The sequence below is a fragment of the Podarcis cretensis genome (genome assembly GCF_951804945.1).
Source record: "Podarcis cretensis genome assembly, chromosome: 16".
Classification (NCBI taxonomy): domain Eukaryota; kingdom Metazoa; phylum Chordata; class Lepidosauria; order Squamata; family Lacertidae; genus Podarcis; species Podarcis cretensis.
The window spans coordinates 24,980,565-24,997,175 of NC_137186.1; the positions used below are offsets into that span (position 1 = coordinate 24,980,565).

The following is a 16,611-nucleotide window of genomic DNA, read 5'->3' on the forward strand; positions in this document are numbered from 1 at the left end:
TGTTTGGATTAAGGAGGTCGGCTGCATCCTTGACCTTCAGGGAGCAGGACTCTTCGCACATGCTGAGCATTTTGCGGCTTTGAAATTGGACCAGGGAGCAATTCCGTTCATTTTTATTTATTTGACAAGGCCTGTATACCACTTGGTCATGGCAAAACCTCAAAGCGATTTAGAAATAGAACACTGAAACAGTTGAAAGCAACTATTTATAGAGCCCTCCTGCGGTGCCATGGGGTCAGTGCGTCTGGCTGTTAACCAGAAGGTTGGTGGTTTGATCCCACTCAGGGATGGTTGTGGGCAGAATTCCTGCACTACAGGGGGTTGGACTAGATGACCCTCGGAGTCCCTTCCAACTCTACAATACTACATTCAAAAATGAATTAAACTCTAGGATAAGGAGGGCTGGGTGGGAAGCCCGCACCGAAACACATGTCAACGTGCCTGGATTGACTTGCCTGAACAGAAATGTTTTTAGCAGGCACCAGAAAGTGCACAGCAAAGGCATCTATCTGATACCAATCGGCAGGGAGTTCTGAAGTGTCAGCATTGCTGCACTAAATACCGTATTTTTCGCTCTATAGGACACACACGACCATAGGACGCACCCTTGTTTTAGAGGGGGAGAACAAGGGGGGGGGAATCTCCCCCTCTCTGCTCAGCACCCCTTTAGCGAAGCGGCAGGAGAAACAGAGCCCCTTCCATTTCTCCTTCCACTTGGCTGAAGGGGCTCTGCGCAGCTCTCCCTCTCTGCTGAAGCCAGGAGAGTCTTGCTCTCCTGGCTTCAGCGAAAGGAACCCGAAGCCTTTGGAGCACAGCGCAAGGTCCCTCTGCGCTCCAAAGGCTTCAGGCGGCTATCCCTGAAGCCTGGAGAGCGAGAGGGGTTGGTGCACACCGACCCCTCTCGCTCTCCAGGCTTCAGTGAAAGCAACACGTAGCCTCCGGAGCGCAGAGGGAGCGCTCCCTCTGCGCTTTGAAGGCTTCGCATTGCTTTCGCTGAAGCCAAGGAGCCTGCATTCGCTCCATAGGACGCACAAACATTTCCCCTTAATTTTTGGAGGGGAAAAAGTGTGTCCTATAGAGCGAAAAATGCAGTATATAATTTTCTTACAAATGCGGAACGTGTATTTTGTGGCACGTGTAACTTTGCCAGTTCTGTAGATCAGAGCAGTCTAGTGGGGCATCAATGGGGTAAGACGACCTCACAGGTAAACTTGGTTCCAAGCTTTCATATACTAATAGTCACAACTTTGAACTTGGCCCGGGAGCAGATGAGCAACCAGTGCAGCTCTCTTGAGCAGAGGAGCTGTATTCCTTCCAGCAATTGCATAAGGGAAGCCCCACTTAGAGCATATTGCAACAATCCAGCCTTGAAGGAACCAATGCACGATAACAAGGAGGGAGGGAAAACGTAGTAGTCGGGGCCAGGAGGAGAGGCCTCTGAATGGTGAAGCCAGAGCAGTGAATCTCAACACAGGTACTGATTTAAAAAATGAGGATGAAAAAATAACATTTAACTCTGCTTTCTCCAGCCTACTGCCCTCCATCTGTTCTGGGCTAGAAATCCTATCGGCCTCTGTTAGCACAGCTCTCTGGCTGGATTTCTTTGTGCAGGGAATTTTGGTTATGAACGTCAGGAGTGCAGTAGGAAGCATTCAGTGGTGTGATTGTCCAGTGGTCATTCTCTGCAGGGATATTGTAACCAAGCAACAGGCTGTCTGGACAGACTTAAGTTAGCAAAGCAGTTGCAAAGCCTTCAGGCAGATAGTCCAAATCTGGCACGGCAACCTGGGAAAAGTTAATATCTTTTTCTAGCTGGCCTGGTAGATTTAGGGATTCCTCGTCTTTCTCCGGTGGGGCGATGGGAGGAGAAATTGGTCCATCTCTTTCAGTACGGTCTATACCAGGGCTTCCCAAACATGGGTCTCCAGCTGTTGTTGGACTACAACTCCCATCATCCCTAGCTAGCATGATGGGAACTGTAGTCCAAAGACAGCTGGAGACCCAAGGGAAACCACACTGTCCTCATCAGCCTTCTAGGTGTTCCCAGCCCTTACTGGATATACCACTGGGGATTGAACCTTAGGACCTTCTGCATGAAAAGCAGATGGTCTACGCCACCAAGCCCCAGCACTTGACGCCCCTGGAAAGTCCAGAAGCAAGAGCTGGGTGCGAAAGCAGCCCCCTCTCTACTCCCAGCAGCTGGAATTCAGAGGCCTCCAGCGTGGCTGCCTGTTGTCTTCCTGCTATAGACATCTGAAGGCTGCCCTGTATTGGGAAGTTTTTTAAAACTTTGACATTTTTATTGTGTTTTTATATGTGTTTTGGAAGCCTCCCAGAATGGCCGAGGCAACAGAGCCAGATGGGCAGGGTATAAATAATGAAATCATCACCGTTATTACTATTATTTCCAAGGCTTACGTTTTTCCTGGCCCATTGACCAGCTGCTCTAAAGCAGCGCTGCCTGGCGTCAAGGGTGTGTGTGTGTGTGTGTCTCCCCATCTGTATCCTGGTTCCTCACGCCGCCTGCCTGTTCTCCGTTTCCAGCGCTCTCTTCCCCGACGTCGTGAACTGCATGCAGACGGACAACCTGGAGCTCAAGAAGCTGGTTTACCTGTACCTGATGAACTATGCCAAGAGCCAGCCAGACATGGCCATCATGGCTGTCAACACCTTTGTCAAGGTGAGTTGCAGGAGCAGGAGCAGCACCTGCTTTCTAAACCATGGGTAGGCAAACTAAGGCCCAGGGACTGGATCCGGCCCAATCGCCTTCTAAATCCGGCCCGCGGACGGTCCAGGAATCAGCATGTTTTTACATGAGTAGAATGTGTCCTTTTATTTAAAATGCATCTCTGGGTTATTTGTGGGGCATAGGAATTTGTTCTTTTCCTCCCCCCAAAAATATAGTCCGGCCCCCCACAAGTTCTGAGGGACACTGGACCGGCCCCCTGCTGAAAAGGTTTGCTGACCCCCGCTCTAAAGTTTTAAAAATGGAAGTGCCCATTTTCCCCAGCGGACGAGCGTTTCGATCTTTCTTTGAGTGTGTGGGTGTTTCATAAGTATTATTTATTTATTTCACGAAATTTGAAAGCTGCCTGATTGTAAAACAACAACAACCTCAAAGCGGTTTACAAAAAGAATAAAACAATGAAATGACTCAACTATTTTAAAACATTCAAAAGTGAGTTAAAATCAACGAGAAGCTAAGAAACAAACAAAACCCCCAGCTTTGAACGCAGGTCAGCATTCTGTGATGTCCATATAAATGAAAATAATTTTCAGCAGGTGCCAGAAAAAGTCCCCCAGAGTGGCCTATCTGATGTCAATAGGCAAGGAGTTCCGGGGGGTGGGGTGGTGTGTGCCACAATCACACTAAAAGAAAAGTCGATTTCTTACAAATGCGTATTATGTGGGACCTGTAATCGTGCCAGTTCCGTTGATCAAAACAGCCAGCTTAGGCGAAGAGGGGGGTCATGCTATTTTTCTATGGCTATCTCATACAAAATCTCAGCTTTAAGGCAAAGCTAAAGAGTGATCAGGACGCGGGTGGCGCTGTGGTCTATAAACCACAGAGCCTAGGGCTTGCCGATCAAAAGGTCGGCGGTTTGAATCCCTGTGACAGGGTGAGCTCCTGTTGCTCGGTCCCTGCTCCTGCCCACCTAGCAGTTCGAAAGCACGTCAAAGTGCAAGTAGATAAATAGGTACCGCTTCGGCGGGAAGGCGAACGGCGTTTCCGTGCGCTGCTCTGGTTTGCCAGAAGCGGCTTAGTCATGCTGGCCACATGACCTGGAAGCTGTCTGCGGACAAACGCCGGCTCCCTCGGCCAATAAAGCGAGATGAGCACTGCAACCCCAGAGTCGTCCGCGACTGGACCTAACGGTCAGGAGTACCTTTACCTTTTTTAAAGAGTGATGATGCAGTCTGTTCTCCCAGTCATCACCCAGGAAGACCACAAGCAGGACGTGAGTGCAACAGGACTCTTCCCACTTGTGATTCCCAGCAACTGGGATTCAGAGGCATTGCTGCCCCCCACTGCGGAGGCAGATCAGAGCCTTCATGGCTGGTGGCTGTCGATAGCCCTCTCCTCCTCTTACAAATTTGTCCAATCCTCTTTCAAAGCCATACGGATTGGTGGCCACCGTTGGCTCCTGTGGCGGTGAGTTCCACAGTTCTATCTGCCCTGAAATTTCCCACAATTGGCTACGAGTTCCAGTGGACATCGGTGTCTCCTGTGGAAGAGAGTTCCATAGTTTGACTACGAATTGTCCTTTTTTTTACCCGTCCTGAATGTTCCAGTATTCAGCTTCATTGGATGTCCAGAAGTTTCTGGTGTTACGAGAGAGGGAGAACAACTTTTCTCTATGTGCGCCATGCATAATTTTATAAGCTTCTGTCATGTCCCCCTTTGCTCGTCTTTTCTCTGAACCAAGAAGTCCCAAACGCATATGTGGTGGCCTTGTCGTAAGGTTAAAAGCTTACTGGGAAATGATATACAATGAATTGAAAAGGATGTTCAGAATAACTTTTGTGAGGGGAAAAAACAACAACAACCATAAGCTTTTCTTTTGGAAATTATAGGGACAGAACTACCTAAATTGTATAGAAATTTATTTATGTATGCAACTACAGCGGCAAGAATGCTACTTGCCCCAAAGTGGAAAGAAGTCCCAGTAAAGGAAGAATGGATACGGAAACTTATGAAATAAGCAGAAATGGCGAAACTTGCCGGAAGAATAAGAAATCAAGATAACAACCTTTTTATAAAAGAGTGGAAATGCTTTATTGAATATTTACAGATAAATTGCAAACAGATAAAAACATGGGCAGGATTATTGTAATAACCTGCAGTTTCATAAGAGTATATATTTAAAGTAGATGATTAAATGAGTAAATTAAATGAATTTGGATATGCAGAAGATACAAAAAAATAAATTTAAGGAACCACAGAAAGAGGGGGAAGGAAGTCAAATTTGTTAAATTGATTGTATAAGTAATGAAATGTATAAATTTGAAAAGTATAAATAAAAACTTTTTTATGGTAGCTAAAAAGGTGAAATACCTGGGAATTTGGCTGACATCGAAAAATATAAACCTGTTTAAAGACAATTATGAGAATGTATGGAAAGAAATCAAGACTATTCCTCATAGGCGAGTCACTCCACACCTCGAGTGTTTGGGTTGCCCTATTCCGAACCTTTTCCCAACTCTGTGATGCCTTTTCCATACCCCACAGGACTGCGAAGATCCCAACCCCCTCATCCGGGCCCTAGCGGTGCGCACGATGGGCTGTATCCGGGTCGATAAGATCACCGAGTACCTCTGTGAGCCGCTGAGGAAGTGCCTGAAGGATGAGGACCCTTACGTGCGCAAGACGGCGGCTGTTTGCGTGGCAAAGCTCCACGACATCAACGCGCAGCTGGTGGAGGACCAGGGCTTCCTGGACACCTTGAAGGACCTCATCTCAGACTCCAACCCTATGGTGATGGACCCCTTCTTGCCTGGGGGCAGGGAGGGAGGGAGGCTTGTGGGGCTTGTCCAGGCTGCTACTCCCCTGCTCCAGCTGAACCAAGCTCCGCTAAAGGCTTTGGGTCCGGAGGGATTCCCAGGTAGTCGAAGGGAGGAGCCACTACTCCCAGCCTTCGCTAAGTTTGTAGTAATAATAATAATAATAATTTTATTTATATCCCGCCCTCCCCAGCCGAAGCCAGGCTCAGGGCGGCTGACAACAATAAAATAGTACAACATTCTAAAATCATTTCATTATAAAAGTAATTCAAATCAAATTGATGGCAACCATTGGGCCAAAGTTCTGTGAAGATTGCCAAAGGAGGGAGTCAGGCTGTGCCCTGGCCAAAGGCCTGGTGGAACAGCTCTGTCTTGCAGGCCCTGCGGAAAGATGTCAAGTCCCGCAGGGCCCTAGTCTCTTGTGACAGACCAGATTGGAGCCACAGCCGAAAAAGCCCTGGCTCTGGTTGAGGCCAGCCTAACTTCTCTGTGGCCTGGGACCTTCAGGATGTTTTTGTTTGAAGACCATAAGTTCCTCTGTGGGACATACCAGGAGAGGCGGTCCCGTAGGTACGAGGAACCAGGCCGTATAGGGCTTTAAAGGTTAAAACCAGCACCTTAAACCTGATCCTGTACTCCACCAGGAGCCAGTATAGCACCGGGTGAATGTGATCTCGCGGCGAAGACTCCGTAAGGAATCTCACCGCGGCATTCTGCACCCGCTGGAGTTTCTGGGTCAGTCTCAAGGGCAGCCCCACGTAGAGCGAGTTACAAGAACCAGCTGCAAAAGGTTCTTCTCCTCCGTTCCCTTACATAGTTAGCTCAAATGTGTAAGGGCCGTCGGGAATTGCTAGCGTCCGTGATGGTTACCAAAAACAAGGAAAGATAGCAGGTCAGGAATACGTCCCCCTGATCCGGCTATCTTTCTGTCTGCAGCACCTGGCCTGGAGCCAAACTTGCATCTTTGAAATGGAAGCAGTTGAGCGGCAAAGTGTTGCCTGCCGTCTTGCACGTTAAACCAGCGTTGGAGAAACGCCCAACCCGAGCGCTGCTCCTTTTCTTCACCCCACCCCACCCCACCCCGCTCCACGCTTCCTACATTTTTAAAAGGAATGTAATGAGAGAACTATCGGCCGCCTCTGCAAACCAAGTTCCAAATGAATTTTTAATTTAGGCCAAATGGCCTCGAATACTCCTTGGGCCCGTGGGTTGCTGAGAGGAATAGTGGTCTTGCTAGGAAGCCTTGCTTCACGCAACAATAACATTCGGTTTAATTTTCTTTCTTTTTCGGTAGGGGTGTGTTCTTTTCCACACATCTCTGTACCCCCGGTGCCTCCAGGAGCATTTTCTGTGGAGAGGTTTTTTTTTAGAGGCAAGAGCTGCTGATAACTGTTTGCCTGGTGAGGCCTACAAGACTTAGGCCACATTCACACCCTACGTTTAAAGCACTACGGTACCACATTAAACAGTCATGGCTTCCTGCAAAGGATTCTGGGAACTCTGGTTTGTTATAGAGCAGGCATGGCCAAACTTGGCACTCTAACTGTTTTTTTGAGACTACAATTCCCATCATCCCTGACCACTGGTCCTGTTAGCTAGGGATGATGGGAGTTGTAGTCCCAAAACAGCTGGAGGGCCAAGTTTGGCCATGCCTGTTATAGAAGAAGCCTCCTTTCCCCTCATGGAGCTACGATTCCCAGAGTTCCCTGGGAAAGAGAGATTGACTGTTGGAGCACTCTGGGAATTATACTGAGCTAGACAGACCTGCAGCTGTAGCTCAGGTGGCAGAACATTTGCTTTGTATGCAGAAGGTCGCAGTTCACTCCTCAGTATCTCAGTGGGCTCGGCAGGACTCCACCTGAAACCCTGGAGAGCTGCTGCCAGTCAGAGTAGGCAGTACTGAGCCTAGATGGACTAACAATTTGACTCAGGATAAAGCAGCTTCCCATGTTCCTATTTTCACAGATTACTCTCTTTTGTTTTCCCCCAGGTGGTAGCTAATGCTGTAGCAGCCCTCTCAGAGATAGCGGAATCTCACCCCAGCAGCAACCTGCTGGATTTGAACCCACAGTCCATCAACAAGCTGCTGACTGCCCTGAATGAGTGTACGGAATGGGGCCAGATCTTCATCCTCGACTGCCTGGCCAACTACATGCCCAAGGATGACCGCGAGGCGCAGAGGTGAGAGCTGCAGCTTGGCTCACTTACTCGAGCCCCGTGTCGACCATGCTGCTTTGCAGGCACCGTTGTGCGAGGTGCCCTTCCTTGCCCAGAGACAGCCCAGTCTGTGTGCAATTTGTGTGTCTGTCTGTCTGTCCGTCCCACGCCTCTGTTTTTGTTATCAACGGAGCCAAATTCTTTACTGTAGTACTCTGCGATTCAGAAGACTCTGTACAGATTTTTTTTGAGAAAGGGCATCATGTTTAGAGGAAAAGCGAGTAAGAGGAGATATGGAGAAAGTGTTTTTATCCTTCTCTAGAACTCCTGGACATTGGAACGTTGGAAGATTCAGATGAAAGAGAGGATTTATTGTAAACTATGGAATTCGCTGCCCCGGGAGGCAGTGACAGCTACAGACTCAAATGATGTTAAAAGAGGATGAGAGAAAGTCAGGGAGGGCAAGTCTATCAATAGCTCCTACCCACAATGGCTATTCTTGGCTTCCCCAGTCGGAGGCTGCATGCTTCTGAATACCAGTAACTGATGGAAGCTTTGTATTTTCCTTCCTCCTCTTTCTCTTTCTTTTTTATTGTTTTTCTTTTCTTTTCCTTTTTGTATTTTATTTTTATTGTATTGTGTTTTTTATTTTTTATATTATTAATTTAAACATTTTTATTGAAAGTTCAAAAAGTACATAATTATATGTGCACTAAACATGGAGAGACATAAATAAAAGAGAGAAAAAGAGAAACAGCACCTGTGTAGAAGGGAAAATAAAGGGGGGAGGGAGGAAACCCAAAACTGTATACCGTATTTTTCACTCTGTAAGACGCACCAGACCACAACACGCACCTAGTTTTTGGAGGAGGAAAACAAGAAAAAAAATATTCTGAATCTCAGAAGCCAGAACAGCAAGAGAGAAAAAGTGAGTCATACAGCAAAAAATACGGTTCTTTACAAGGTTGTTATTGTACTTTACCAGATCTTAACCTGCTACAGTATTTGTAAGAATGGATTCCAAATATCATTGAATTTATCCGTGGCAAGCCTGTGTTTATATGCAAGTTGTTCATATGTTGCAAGTTTGTATAAGTCTTCAATCGTAGAAGGGAGACACATTTTTATTTCTCCAATCCATCGGTATCAGTCTTTTTGCTGTGGTAAGGGCATGGAGAGTGTTTTTATTGTTTTTATTTGGATTAGTTTGTTTTTATTGTATTGTATGTTAAACAGTTTTATTTTATTTTATTTTATTTTATTTTATTTTATTTTATTTTATTTTATTTTATTTTATTTTATTTTATTTTATTTTATTTTATTTTATTTTATTTTATTTTTAAATGAAAAGAAATAGCAGCTGGAAAATGCAGGTCCTCCTTGTGGTATCCTGAGCAGGGCTAGCACAGAGCACAACTCTTCCTTTTCTGCCATTTTCCCAGATTGCCCAATGGCTGCAGTGCAGGACTACAGAAAACAGGGTTTTGTTGGTTGCACCTAGGAGGCTGGACTGGTGGGTCAGTGGCTTTGTGAAAAATCTCCTCTGGCATTTGTCTGCTGCATCTTCCTTTTCCTTCTCTTCCCCCCACTGCAGCATCTGTGAGCGAGTCACACCCCGGCTGTCCCACGCTAACTCCGCTGTGGTCCTCTCGGCTGTGAAAGTGCTGATGAAGTTCATGGAGATGCTGTCAAAGGACCTGGATTATTACGGCACTTTGCTGAAGAAGCTGGCTCCCCCACTCGTCACCCTGCTGTCTGCTGAGCCAGAGCTGCAATACGTGGCTCTCCGAAACATCAACCTCATTGTGCAGAAAAGGTGATGATGGATGCTCTGTTGGCTACAGGTGGGCAGGGTGGTTGGCAGGTAGCACTGCTTCCAGGGATACAGTGAGATGTTCTCAGGCATGTAACTGGGTTTGTTGGGGGTTTTGCTAAAGAGGTTTCCTTTTATAACAAATATAAAACAGAGAAGCTGTTGTAGCAACAGGTGAAAAACCAGAAGATGAGAAGCAAAACTATAAAACAGGCACATGGGTTAAAATACCAAAGTCCATGGGAAATGATCCACAATGAATTGAAAAAAAATGTTTAAAAAGTACTTTCCCAAAAAACCCAGAGTCCTTTCTGTTGGGGATAATTCAGAATGAAATTCCCAGGTGTCAAAAAAGGTTATTTATGTGTGCCACTACTTGCGACCCGTGTTTTGTTAGCCCAAAAATGGAAAACGAGCGAGGTCCCAACCAAAGACGAATGGCAACTTAAGTTGACAGAATATGCACTGACTTAACATATTGAATAAGAGAACAAGAAGAACATACGTTTAGAGAAAATTGGAATACTTTTATTGAATATGCGGGAAACAACTGTGTACAGCTGAAAACGCTGGCAGCATTAAATTCAACAGTGTAAATAAGTTACGTTGGATGTAATAATGGAATACTGAATGGTATAGTTCTGTAAAATATGCAGGGATTTATGATATGTAAAATGAACCATGGAAAGAGAAGAAGGGAAGTCACTGATATCTTAAGGATGTAAAAATGTCAAGTATAGTTTGAGATTTGCCAGGCTTGTGACGAGGGCTGACTTGAAAATGATGGTTCCATTACAAAACATACCGTATTTTTCGCCCCATAGGACGCACCGCCCTATAGGACGCACCTAGTTTTTTGGGGGAGGAAATAAAGAAAAATTTTTATTTCCCCCCCAGGCAAGGGGCTGGCGCAGGGGGAGCCCGAGCTTCCCCCGACCCCAGCCCCCAGAAGAGCCTGCTATCCGCAAGCCTAGGGAGCCGCGCCGGTCTCCCCAGGATTGCGGACAGCTGTGCGAAGCCCAGGTGCGCTGAGGCTTCCCAATGCAGGCAGCTCTGCGCAACCCTCCGGAGCCCGGCACAGCTTGGAGGGTCGCGCAGAGCTGCGCGGACCCTGGGAGGGCAGGCAGCTCTGCGCGACCCTTCGGAGGCCGGCACGGCTTGGCGCCGGGCTCCGGAGCGATGCGCACAGCTGCGCGGACCCCGGGAGCGCAGGCAGCTCTGCGTGACCCTCCGGAGGCCGACGCGGCTTGGCGCCGGCCTCCGGAGCGTCGCGCAGAGCTGCACGGAGCCCGGGAGCGCAGGCAGCTCTGCACGACCCTCCGGAGGCCAGTGCGGCTTGGCGCCGGCCTCCGGAGAGTCGCACAGAGCTGCGTGGAGCCCGGGCTCCGCGCAGCTCTGTGCGACCTTTCGGAGGCCGGCGCGGCTTGGCGCCAGGCTCCGGAGCGATGCGCAGAGCTGCGCGGACCCCGGGAGGGCAGGCAGCTCTGCGTGACCCTCCGGAGGACGACGCGGCTTGGCGCCGGCCTCCGGAGAGTCGCACAGAGCTGCGTGGAGCCCGGGAGCGCAGGCAGCTCTGCGCGACCCTTCAGAGGCCGGCGTGGCTTGGCGCCGGGCTCCGGAGCGATGCGCAGAGCTGCGCGGACCCCGGGAGGGCAGGCAGCTCTGCGCAACCCTCCGGAGGCCAGCGCGGCTTGGCACCGGGCTCCGGAGGGTTGCGCAGAGCTTCCTGAAGCCTGGAGAGCGAGAGCCTCTCGCTCCCCGGGCTTCATCAAAAGCCTGTATTCGCCCCATAGGACGCACCCACATTTCCCCTTCATTTTTGGAGGGGAAAAAGTGTGTCCTATAGGGCGAAAAATACGGTAATTAAAGGAATGCCAGATCAAATGAAAAGTGTCTGGAGGTTCTAGACCTTGTCGAAATATCAAATTATGCATAGTTTTTCCATTATAGCTATATTTCAGAGTGAGTGGTACCAAGCTCCCGGTGTAAAATTTGGGGGCTATTTTCCGTTGAGTTGCAATTGCTATGCGAGCTGCCAAGATCATATATAAGACCTATGGGCATGTAAATATGTCTGTATAGAAGGTAGATCTTTCAACGGTCCAGAACTGAGACCCACCTCTGACTCCCAACCTGCAACATGGCACCTACTTTTACAGTTTCATTTTTGATTTACAGTATAATTACTGTACCGGTGCTAACAAGGCACACGATTCATCCTAAAGTGACACTTCCGAGAGCAGTGTTGCCTAATAGCTCAGTCGGTAGAGCACGAGACTCTTAATCTCAAGGTTGTGGGTTTGAGCCCCACGTTGGACAAAAGATTCCTTCAATACAGGGGGTTGGACTAGATGACCGCCGCGGTCCCTTCCAACTCTACCATTCTATGCTATTACTAAATGAAAACATCCGATTTATTTTTTTTACTTAAAGATTCTTTTGCAATCTATAAGTTGCACAGCTGGGTATGTTTCTTCTCCGGATCTCTTGATCGCATCTTTTCCTCTTCTCCCAGACCTGAAATCCTCAAGCACGAGATGAAAGTCTTCTTTGTGAAGTACAACGATCCGATCTACGTCAAACTGGAGAAGCTGGATATCATGATCCGCCTGGCCTCGCAGGCCAACATTGCACAGGTAAATCCTCCTCTTATCTCTCTTCCTCCCCACCCCCTGAATTTGCTTCGGAGTCTCCACTGCCCTGCAAGGATGAAGACTGAAAGGAATTGCAATCCCGCAAGATCTGGAAGGCACCCACTGTTTGGGAAGGCTGAAGCCAGCTATTGCCTCTAAAGAACACATTCCACTCTTCTCTCCTTCCTGCCCCAATTTTTCAGCGCGTGCATTTTCTAGCTGCCACTCAGCACTTCAAAGTTACTGAGTATGCTCTGCCCTGGGCTTGCTTTTTCCTTTTTTTCTTTGCCCCACGTCTTCTGATAAAATGGCCTTGGTCCTGTATATACCTGAAGGAGCGTCTCCACACCCATCGTTCAGCCCGGACACTGAGGTCCAGCTCCCAAGGGCCTTTTGGCGGTTCCCTCCCTGCGAGAAGTGAGGTTACAGGGAACCAGGCAGAGGGCCTTCTCGGTAGTGGTGCCTGCCCTGTGGAACGCCTTCCCAGTAGATGTCAAGGCAATAAACAACTATTTTACTTTTAGAAGACACCTGAAGGCGGTCCTGTTTAGGGAAGTTTTTAATGTCTGACGCTGTATTGTTTTAGATATTTGGTTGGAAGCCGCCCAGAGTGGCTGGGGAGACCTAGTCAGATGGGCGGGGTATAAATAATAAATTATTATTATTATTATTATTATTATTATTACTACTACTACTACTATTATTATTGTAGGTTCTTGCCGAGTTAAAGGAGTACGCAACGGAAGTTGATGTGGACTTCGTGCGGAAAGCCGTCCGGGCGATTGGCCGGTGTGCCATTAAGGTTGAGGTGAGCCAAAGTGTGGTCCAGAACATCTGGAGGGCACCAGTTTGGGGGAGGCTGGCATCTATCCGGGAGAGTGGCCTGATTCTGCAAAAGGCTTCACTTCAAACATACTTGGCTTTCCAAGCTTTTAGAGGCTGCAAGTAGGAGAGCACAAATGAATTTTGCATTCTGTGTTGTGACCCTCCCCCCCCTTTTCTCTTTTTGGGGAGGGTGGGGGCTGAAGACATTAGGGAGAGGAGCAGAGAGTGTTCTTGCACTCGAATCGTGCTTGCAGACTTCCCTTTGAGGCACCTGGTAGGCCCCTATGAAAACAGGATGCTGGAATCACTGGCCTGATCCAGCACGTTTTTCTGACATCCGGTAGATCTTGGCTCTTTGGAAACGGGGGTTTGACCTCTACAGAGTCTTCCAACATTAAAACTGGTTTTTCGAGGCAAGCGGTGTCCATAGTGCTGGAGATCAACATGTCTTTGCACAGAGAGCCAGGTTTTTTAAAATACAGTGGATGCTCGGGTTGCAAACGTGATCCGTGCGGGAGGCACGTTCGCAACCCGCAGTGCCGCATCTGCGCACACGCAGGTTGCGATTCGAGGCTTCTGCACATGCGCGACAGCCAAAACCCAGAAGTAACCCATTCCGGTACTTCCAGGTTTCGGCGCATCCGTAACCTGAAAAAACGCAACCTGAAGGGTCTGTAACCCGAGGTAACAGCGTTGGAGGCATCCCTCATAGCATGGGGATCCTGCCTCCCCCTTCCCAATTGGTCTTCTCTAGTGTGCAGAAGGCTGCATGTGACTCTTGTTTTGTTACAGCCAGGAAATTCCTGGCTTTCCTGCTGCTGACAACCCACCCTGGCTGGGAGATAACCTAGGTGTCCTTTAACTTCCCTGTTTAAAAACAAGTATCCGTAGTTTCTCCTAAGCCTCTTGGCTAAACCCCAGTTCCTCTCCACGCAGCCCCAACCCCCTTTCTCTTTCTTCCTGCCCAGCAATCGGCAGAGCGTTGTGTAAGCACCTTGCTTGACCTCATCCAGACCAAGGTCAACTATGTGGTCCAGGAAGCCATTGTCGTCATCAAGGACATCTTCCGCAAGTACCCCAACAAGTAAGAAGCCCTCCTCCAAAAGTTACCATCTTGATAACACATGGGAACATTTTATTGTTTATTATTCGTTGCTGTTTTTAAAACTGGTGGTTTGGAGTAGCTCAAGTCGGTAGAGCGCGAGACTCTTAATCTCAAGGTCGCGGGTTCGAGCCTCACGTTGGGCAAAAAATTCCCGCAGTGCAGGGGGGTTGGACTAGATGACCCTTGGGTGTCCCTTCCATGATTCTGTGAGAAGGCAATAATAATAATAATAATAATAATAATAATAATTTTTATTTATACCCCGCCCTCCCCAGCCAAGACCAGGCTCAGGGTGGCTAACAAGCAATGATAAAAACAAGTTGAATGAATACAACTTAAAAACAAGATTAAAATACAACATTAAAATATTGAAACATTAAAATGCAGCCTCATCACAGGAAGAGAAAGGAAAACGAAAGAGGGGGAGGGAATCAAATTGGCTCCAAGCCAAAGGCCAGGCAGAACAACTCTGTCTTGCAGGCCCTGCGGAAAGAAATCAGATCCTGCAGGGCCCTGGTCTCATGAGGCAGAGCGTTCCACCAGGCCGGAGCCAGTGTTGATAAAGCCGTGGCTCTGGTTGAAGCTAATCTAACTTCCTTAGGTCCCGGGACCACTAGGGTGTTGCTATTTATGGACCTTGAGGCTCTCTGTGGGGCATACCGGGAGAGGCGGTCCCGTAGGTACAAGGGTCCTAGGCCGTGATACATGAGCAATGATAATGATACAATGAAACCTATCCAGAAATATAGAGCCTTCGATTTTTCTTTTATTTATATGTTTTGCATCAGAACTGGCTCTTGATGACACGGGATGCCCAGCACATGCAGAGCTAGTTCTTGGCCTTTGAAAGGATCTATCCTGTTGTTCAGAGGCATTCCTATCCTACTTTTCCACCAAGGGCCCTTACATAGTTCTTTCTCTCTCTCTCTCCGTATTTAATCCCCCAGAACAGCCCTGTAAGGTAGGTCAGGCTGAGCAGGGGCAGTCGGCCAAATGGTGGGATTTGAACCCTGGTCCTCTCCCGGGTCGTAATCTGATGCTTCTCTAACCGCTGCGCTGCACTTGGTTCTCCGTTGTCTCTTAGCTCCTCCCACCCCTCCTGTCCCCCCTGACACGCAGGTACGAGAGTGTGATCGCCACCCTGTGCGAGAACCTGGACTCCCTCGACGAACCTGAGGCTCGGGCAGCCATGATCTGGATCGTGGGCGAATACGCAGAGCGCATAGACAACGCCGATGAGCTTCTGGAGAGCTTCCTTGAAGGCTTCCACGACGAAAGCACCCAGGTGAGACGGGGCAGAGTCTTCCAGGTGGGGTGGCTGAGGATTAGGCAGCAAAGGCTGCAACGATTCCCTCCAGATTTCCCCCCATGGTGCCTTGCCTCCCCCAAGCAGCCAACCCGTGAAGATCTTGCCCCACTCCAGGAACCCTAGAGGTTGTGTCTTGGGCGATGCACCTCTCAGGTTGCACGTCAACTTCATTGGCACCTCCTGTAGATGCCCATCAACAGTTCTGATAATCAAGATGTTTCTCTTCCTTAATTTATAACTAGTATCTTGTAAACTTTGGCTCAACCTTGCATTTGGCACTGCCTAGCCAACCTTGGCTCAGCCTTGCATTTGGCACTTTGATCGCCAAAGAATTGATGCTTTTGAGTTATGGTGCTGGAGGAGACTCTTGAGAGTCCCATGGACTGCAAGAAGATCAAACCTCTCCATTCTGAAGGAAATCAGCCCTGAGTGCTCCCTTGAAGGACAGATCCTGAAGCTGAGGCTCCAATACTTTGGCCACCTCATGAGAAGAGAAGACTCCCTGGAAAAAACCCTGATGTTGGGAAAGATGGAGGGCACAAGGAGAAGGGGACGACAGAGGACGAGATGGTTGGACAGTGTTCTCGAAGCTACGAACATGAGTCTGACCAAACTACGGGAGGCAATGGAAGACAGGAGTGCCTGGCATGCTCTGGTCCATGAGGTCACGAAGAGTCGGACACGACAAAATGACTAAACAACAAAGCAAAGTGCTCAGCCCAGCCCAGCTTCATGCAGCCTCCCAGTTTAGGGGAGTTAGAACAATAAAACAATGAGATAAAACAATAAATGAAAACAACAAAACGAAGCACTAAAAGGAGTTAAGAAATAAAATGGAAGAGGGGATAAAAACGAATGCTAAGGGTTGGTTATAGAGCTGAAACTTGCCTTAGAGTTGGCCTTAGAGCTCAAAACCCTGCTTCAAGCATTCAGCAGCCATCTTCCTCCTAGATGCCCCCTTTCCCTCCTGCAGCCTCCCGTTCAGACTGCTTGTGCCAATTTCTTCCAGGATGGTAGCAGTAGAACGCCACCTGTTGCATGCAGAAGATCCCAGGTTCAGTCCACCTTTTTTTCTTTCGTCCACTGCAGGTGCAGCTGCAGCTGCTGACGGCCATTGTGAAGCTTTTCCTGAAGAAGCCCACCGAGACCCAGGAGCTGGTCCAGCAGGTCCTCAGCCTGGCTACACAGGTAGGGGAAGAAGAGGCGGCCTCGCTTTGCCTTTGTAAACCTGGAGGCCCCCTTTACGTCTTTGCAGGGGTTCTGCAAG

At 48.5% G+C, this 16,611-nt stretch overlaps 1 protein-coding gene across 3 annotated transcripts in view; it reads left to right on the top strand.

Annotated features, from left to right (window-relative positions):
• The window catches only part of AP1B1 (adaptor related protein complex 1 subunit beta 1), a 53,495-nt gene that overhangs the window by 18,204 nt on the left and 18,680 nt on the right, over positions 1 to 16,611 (top strand). For all 3 annotated transcript variants that reach the window (XM_079956553.1, XM_079956555.1, XM_079956554.1), the window contains exons 4-12: positions 2,545 to 2,680; positions 5,231 to 5,476; positions 7,493 to 7,683; positions 9,254 to 9,475; positions 11,988 to 12,108; positions 12,818 to 12,913; positions 13,899 to 14,014; positions 15,155 to 15,320; positions 16,434 to 16,532. In XM_079956553.1, the coding sequence (XP_079812679.1) occupies positions 2,545 to 2,680; positions 5,231 to 5,476; positions 7,493 to 7,683; positions 9,254 to 9,475; positions 11,988 to 12,108; positions 12,818 to 12,913; positions 13,899 to 14,014; positions 15,155 to 15,320; positions 16,434 to 16,532 (1,393 nt within the window). The remainder of the gene's footprint in view (positions 1 to 2,544; positions 2,681 to 5,230; positions 5,477 to 7,492; positions 7,684 to 9,253; positions 9,476 to 11,987; positions 12,109 to 12,817; positions 12,914 to 13,898; positions 14,015 to 15,154; positions 15,321 to 16,433; positions 16,533 to 16,611) is intronic.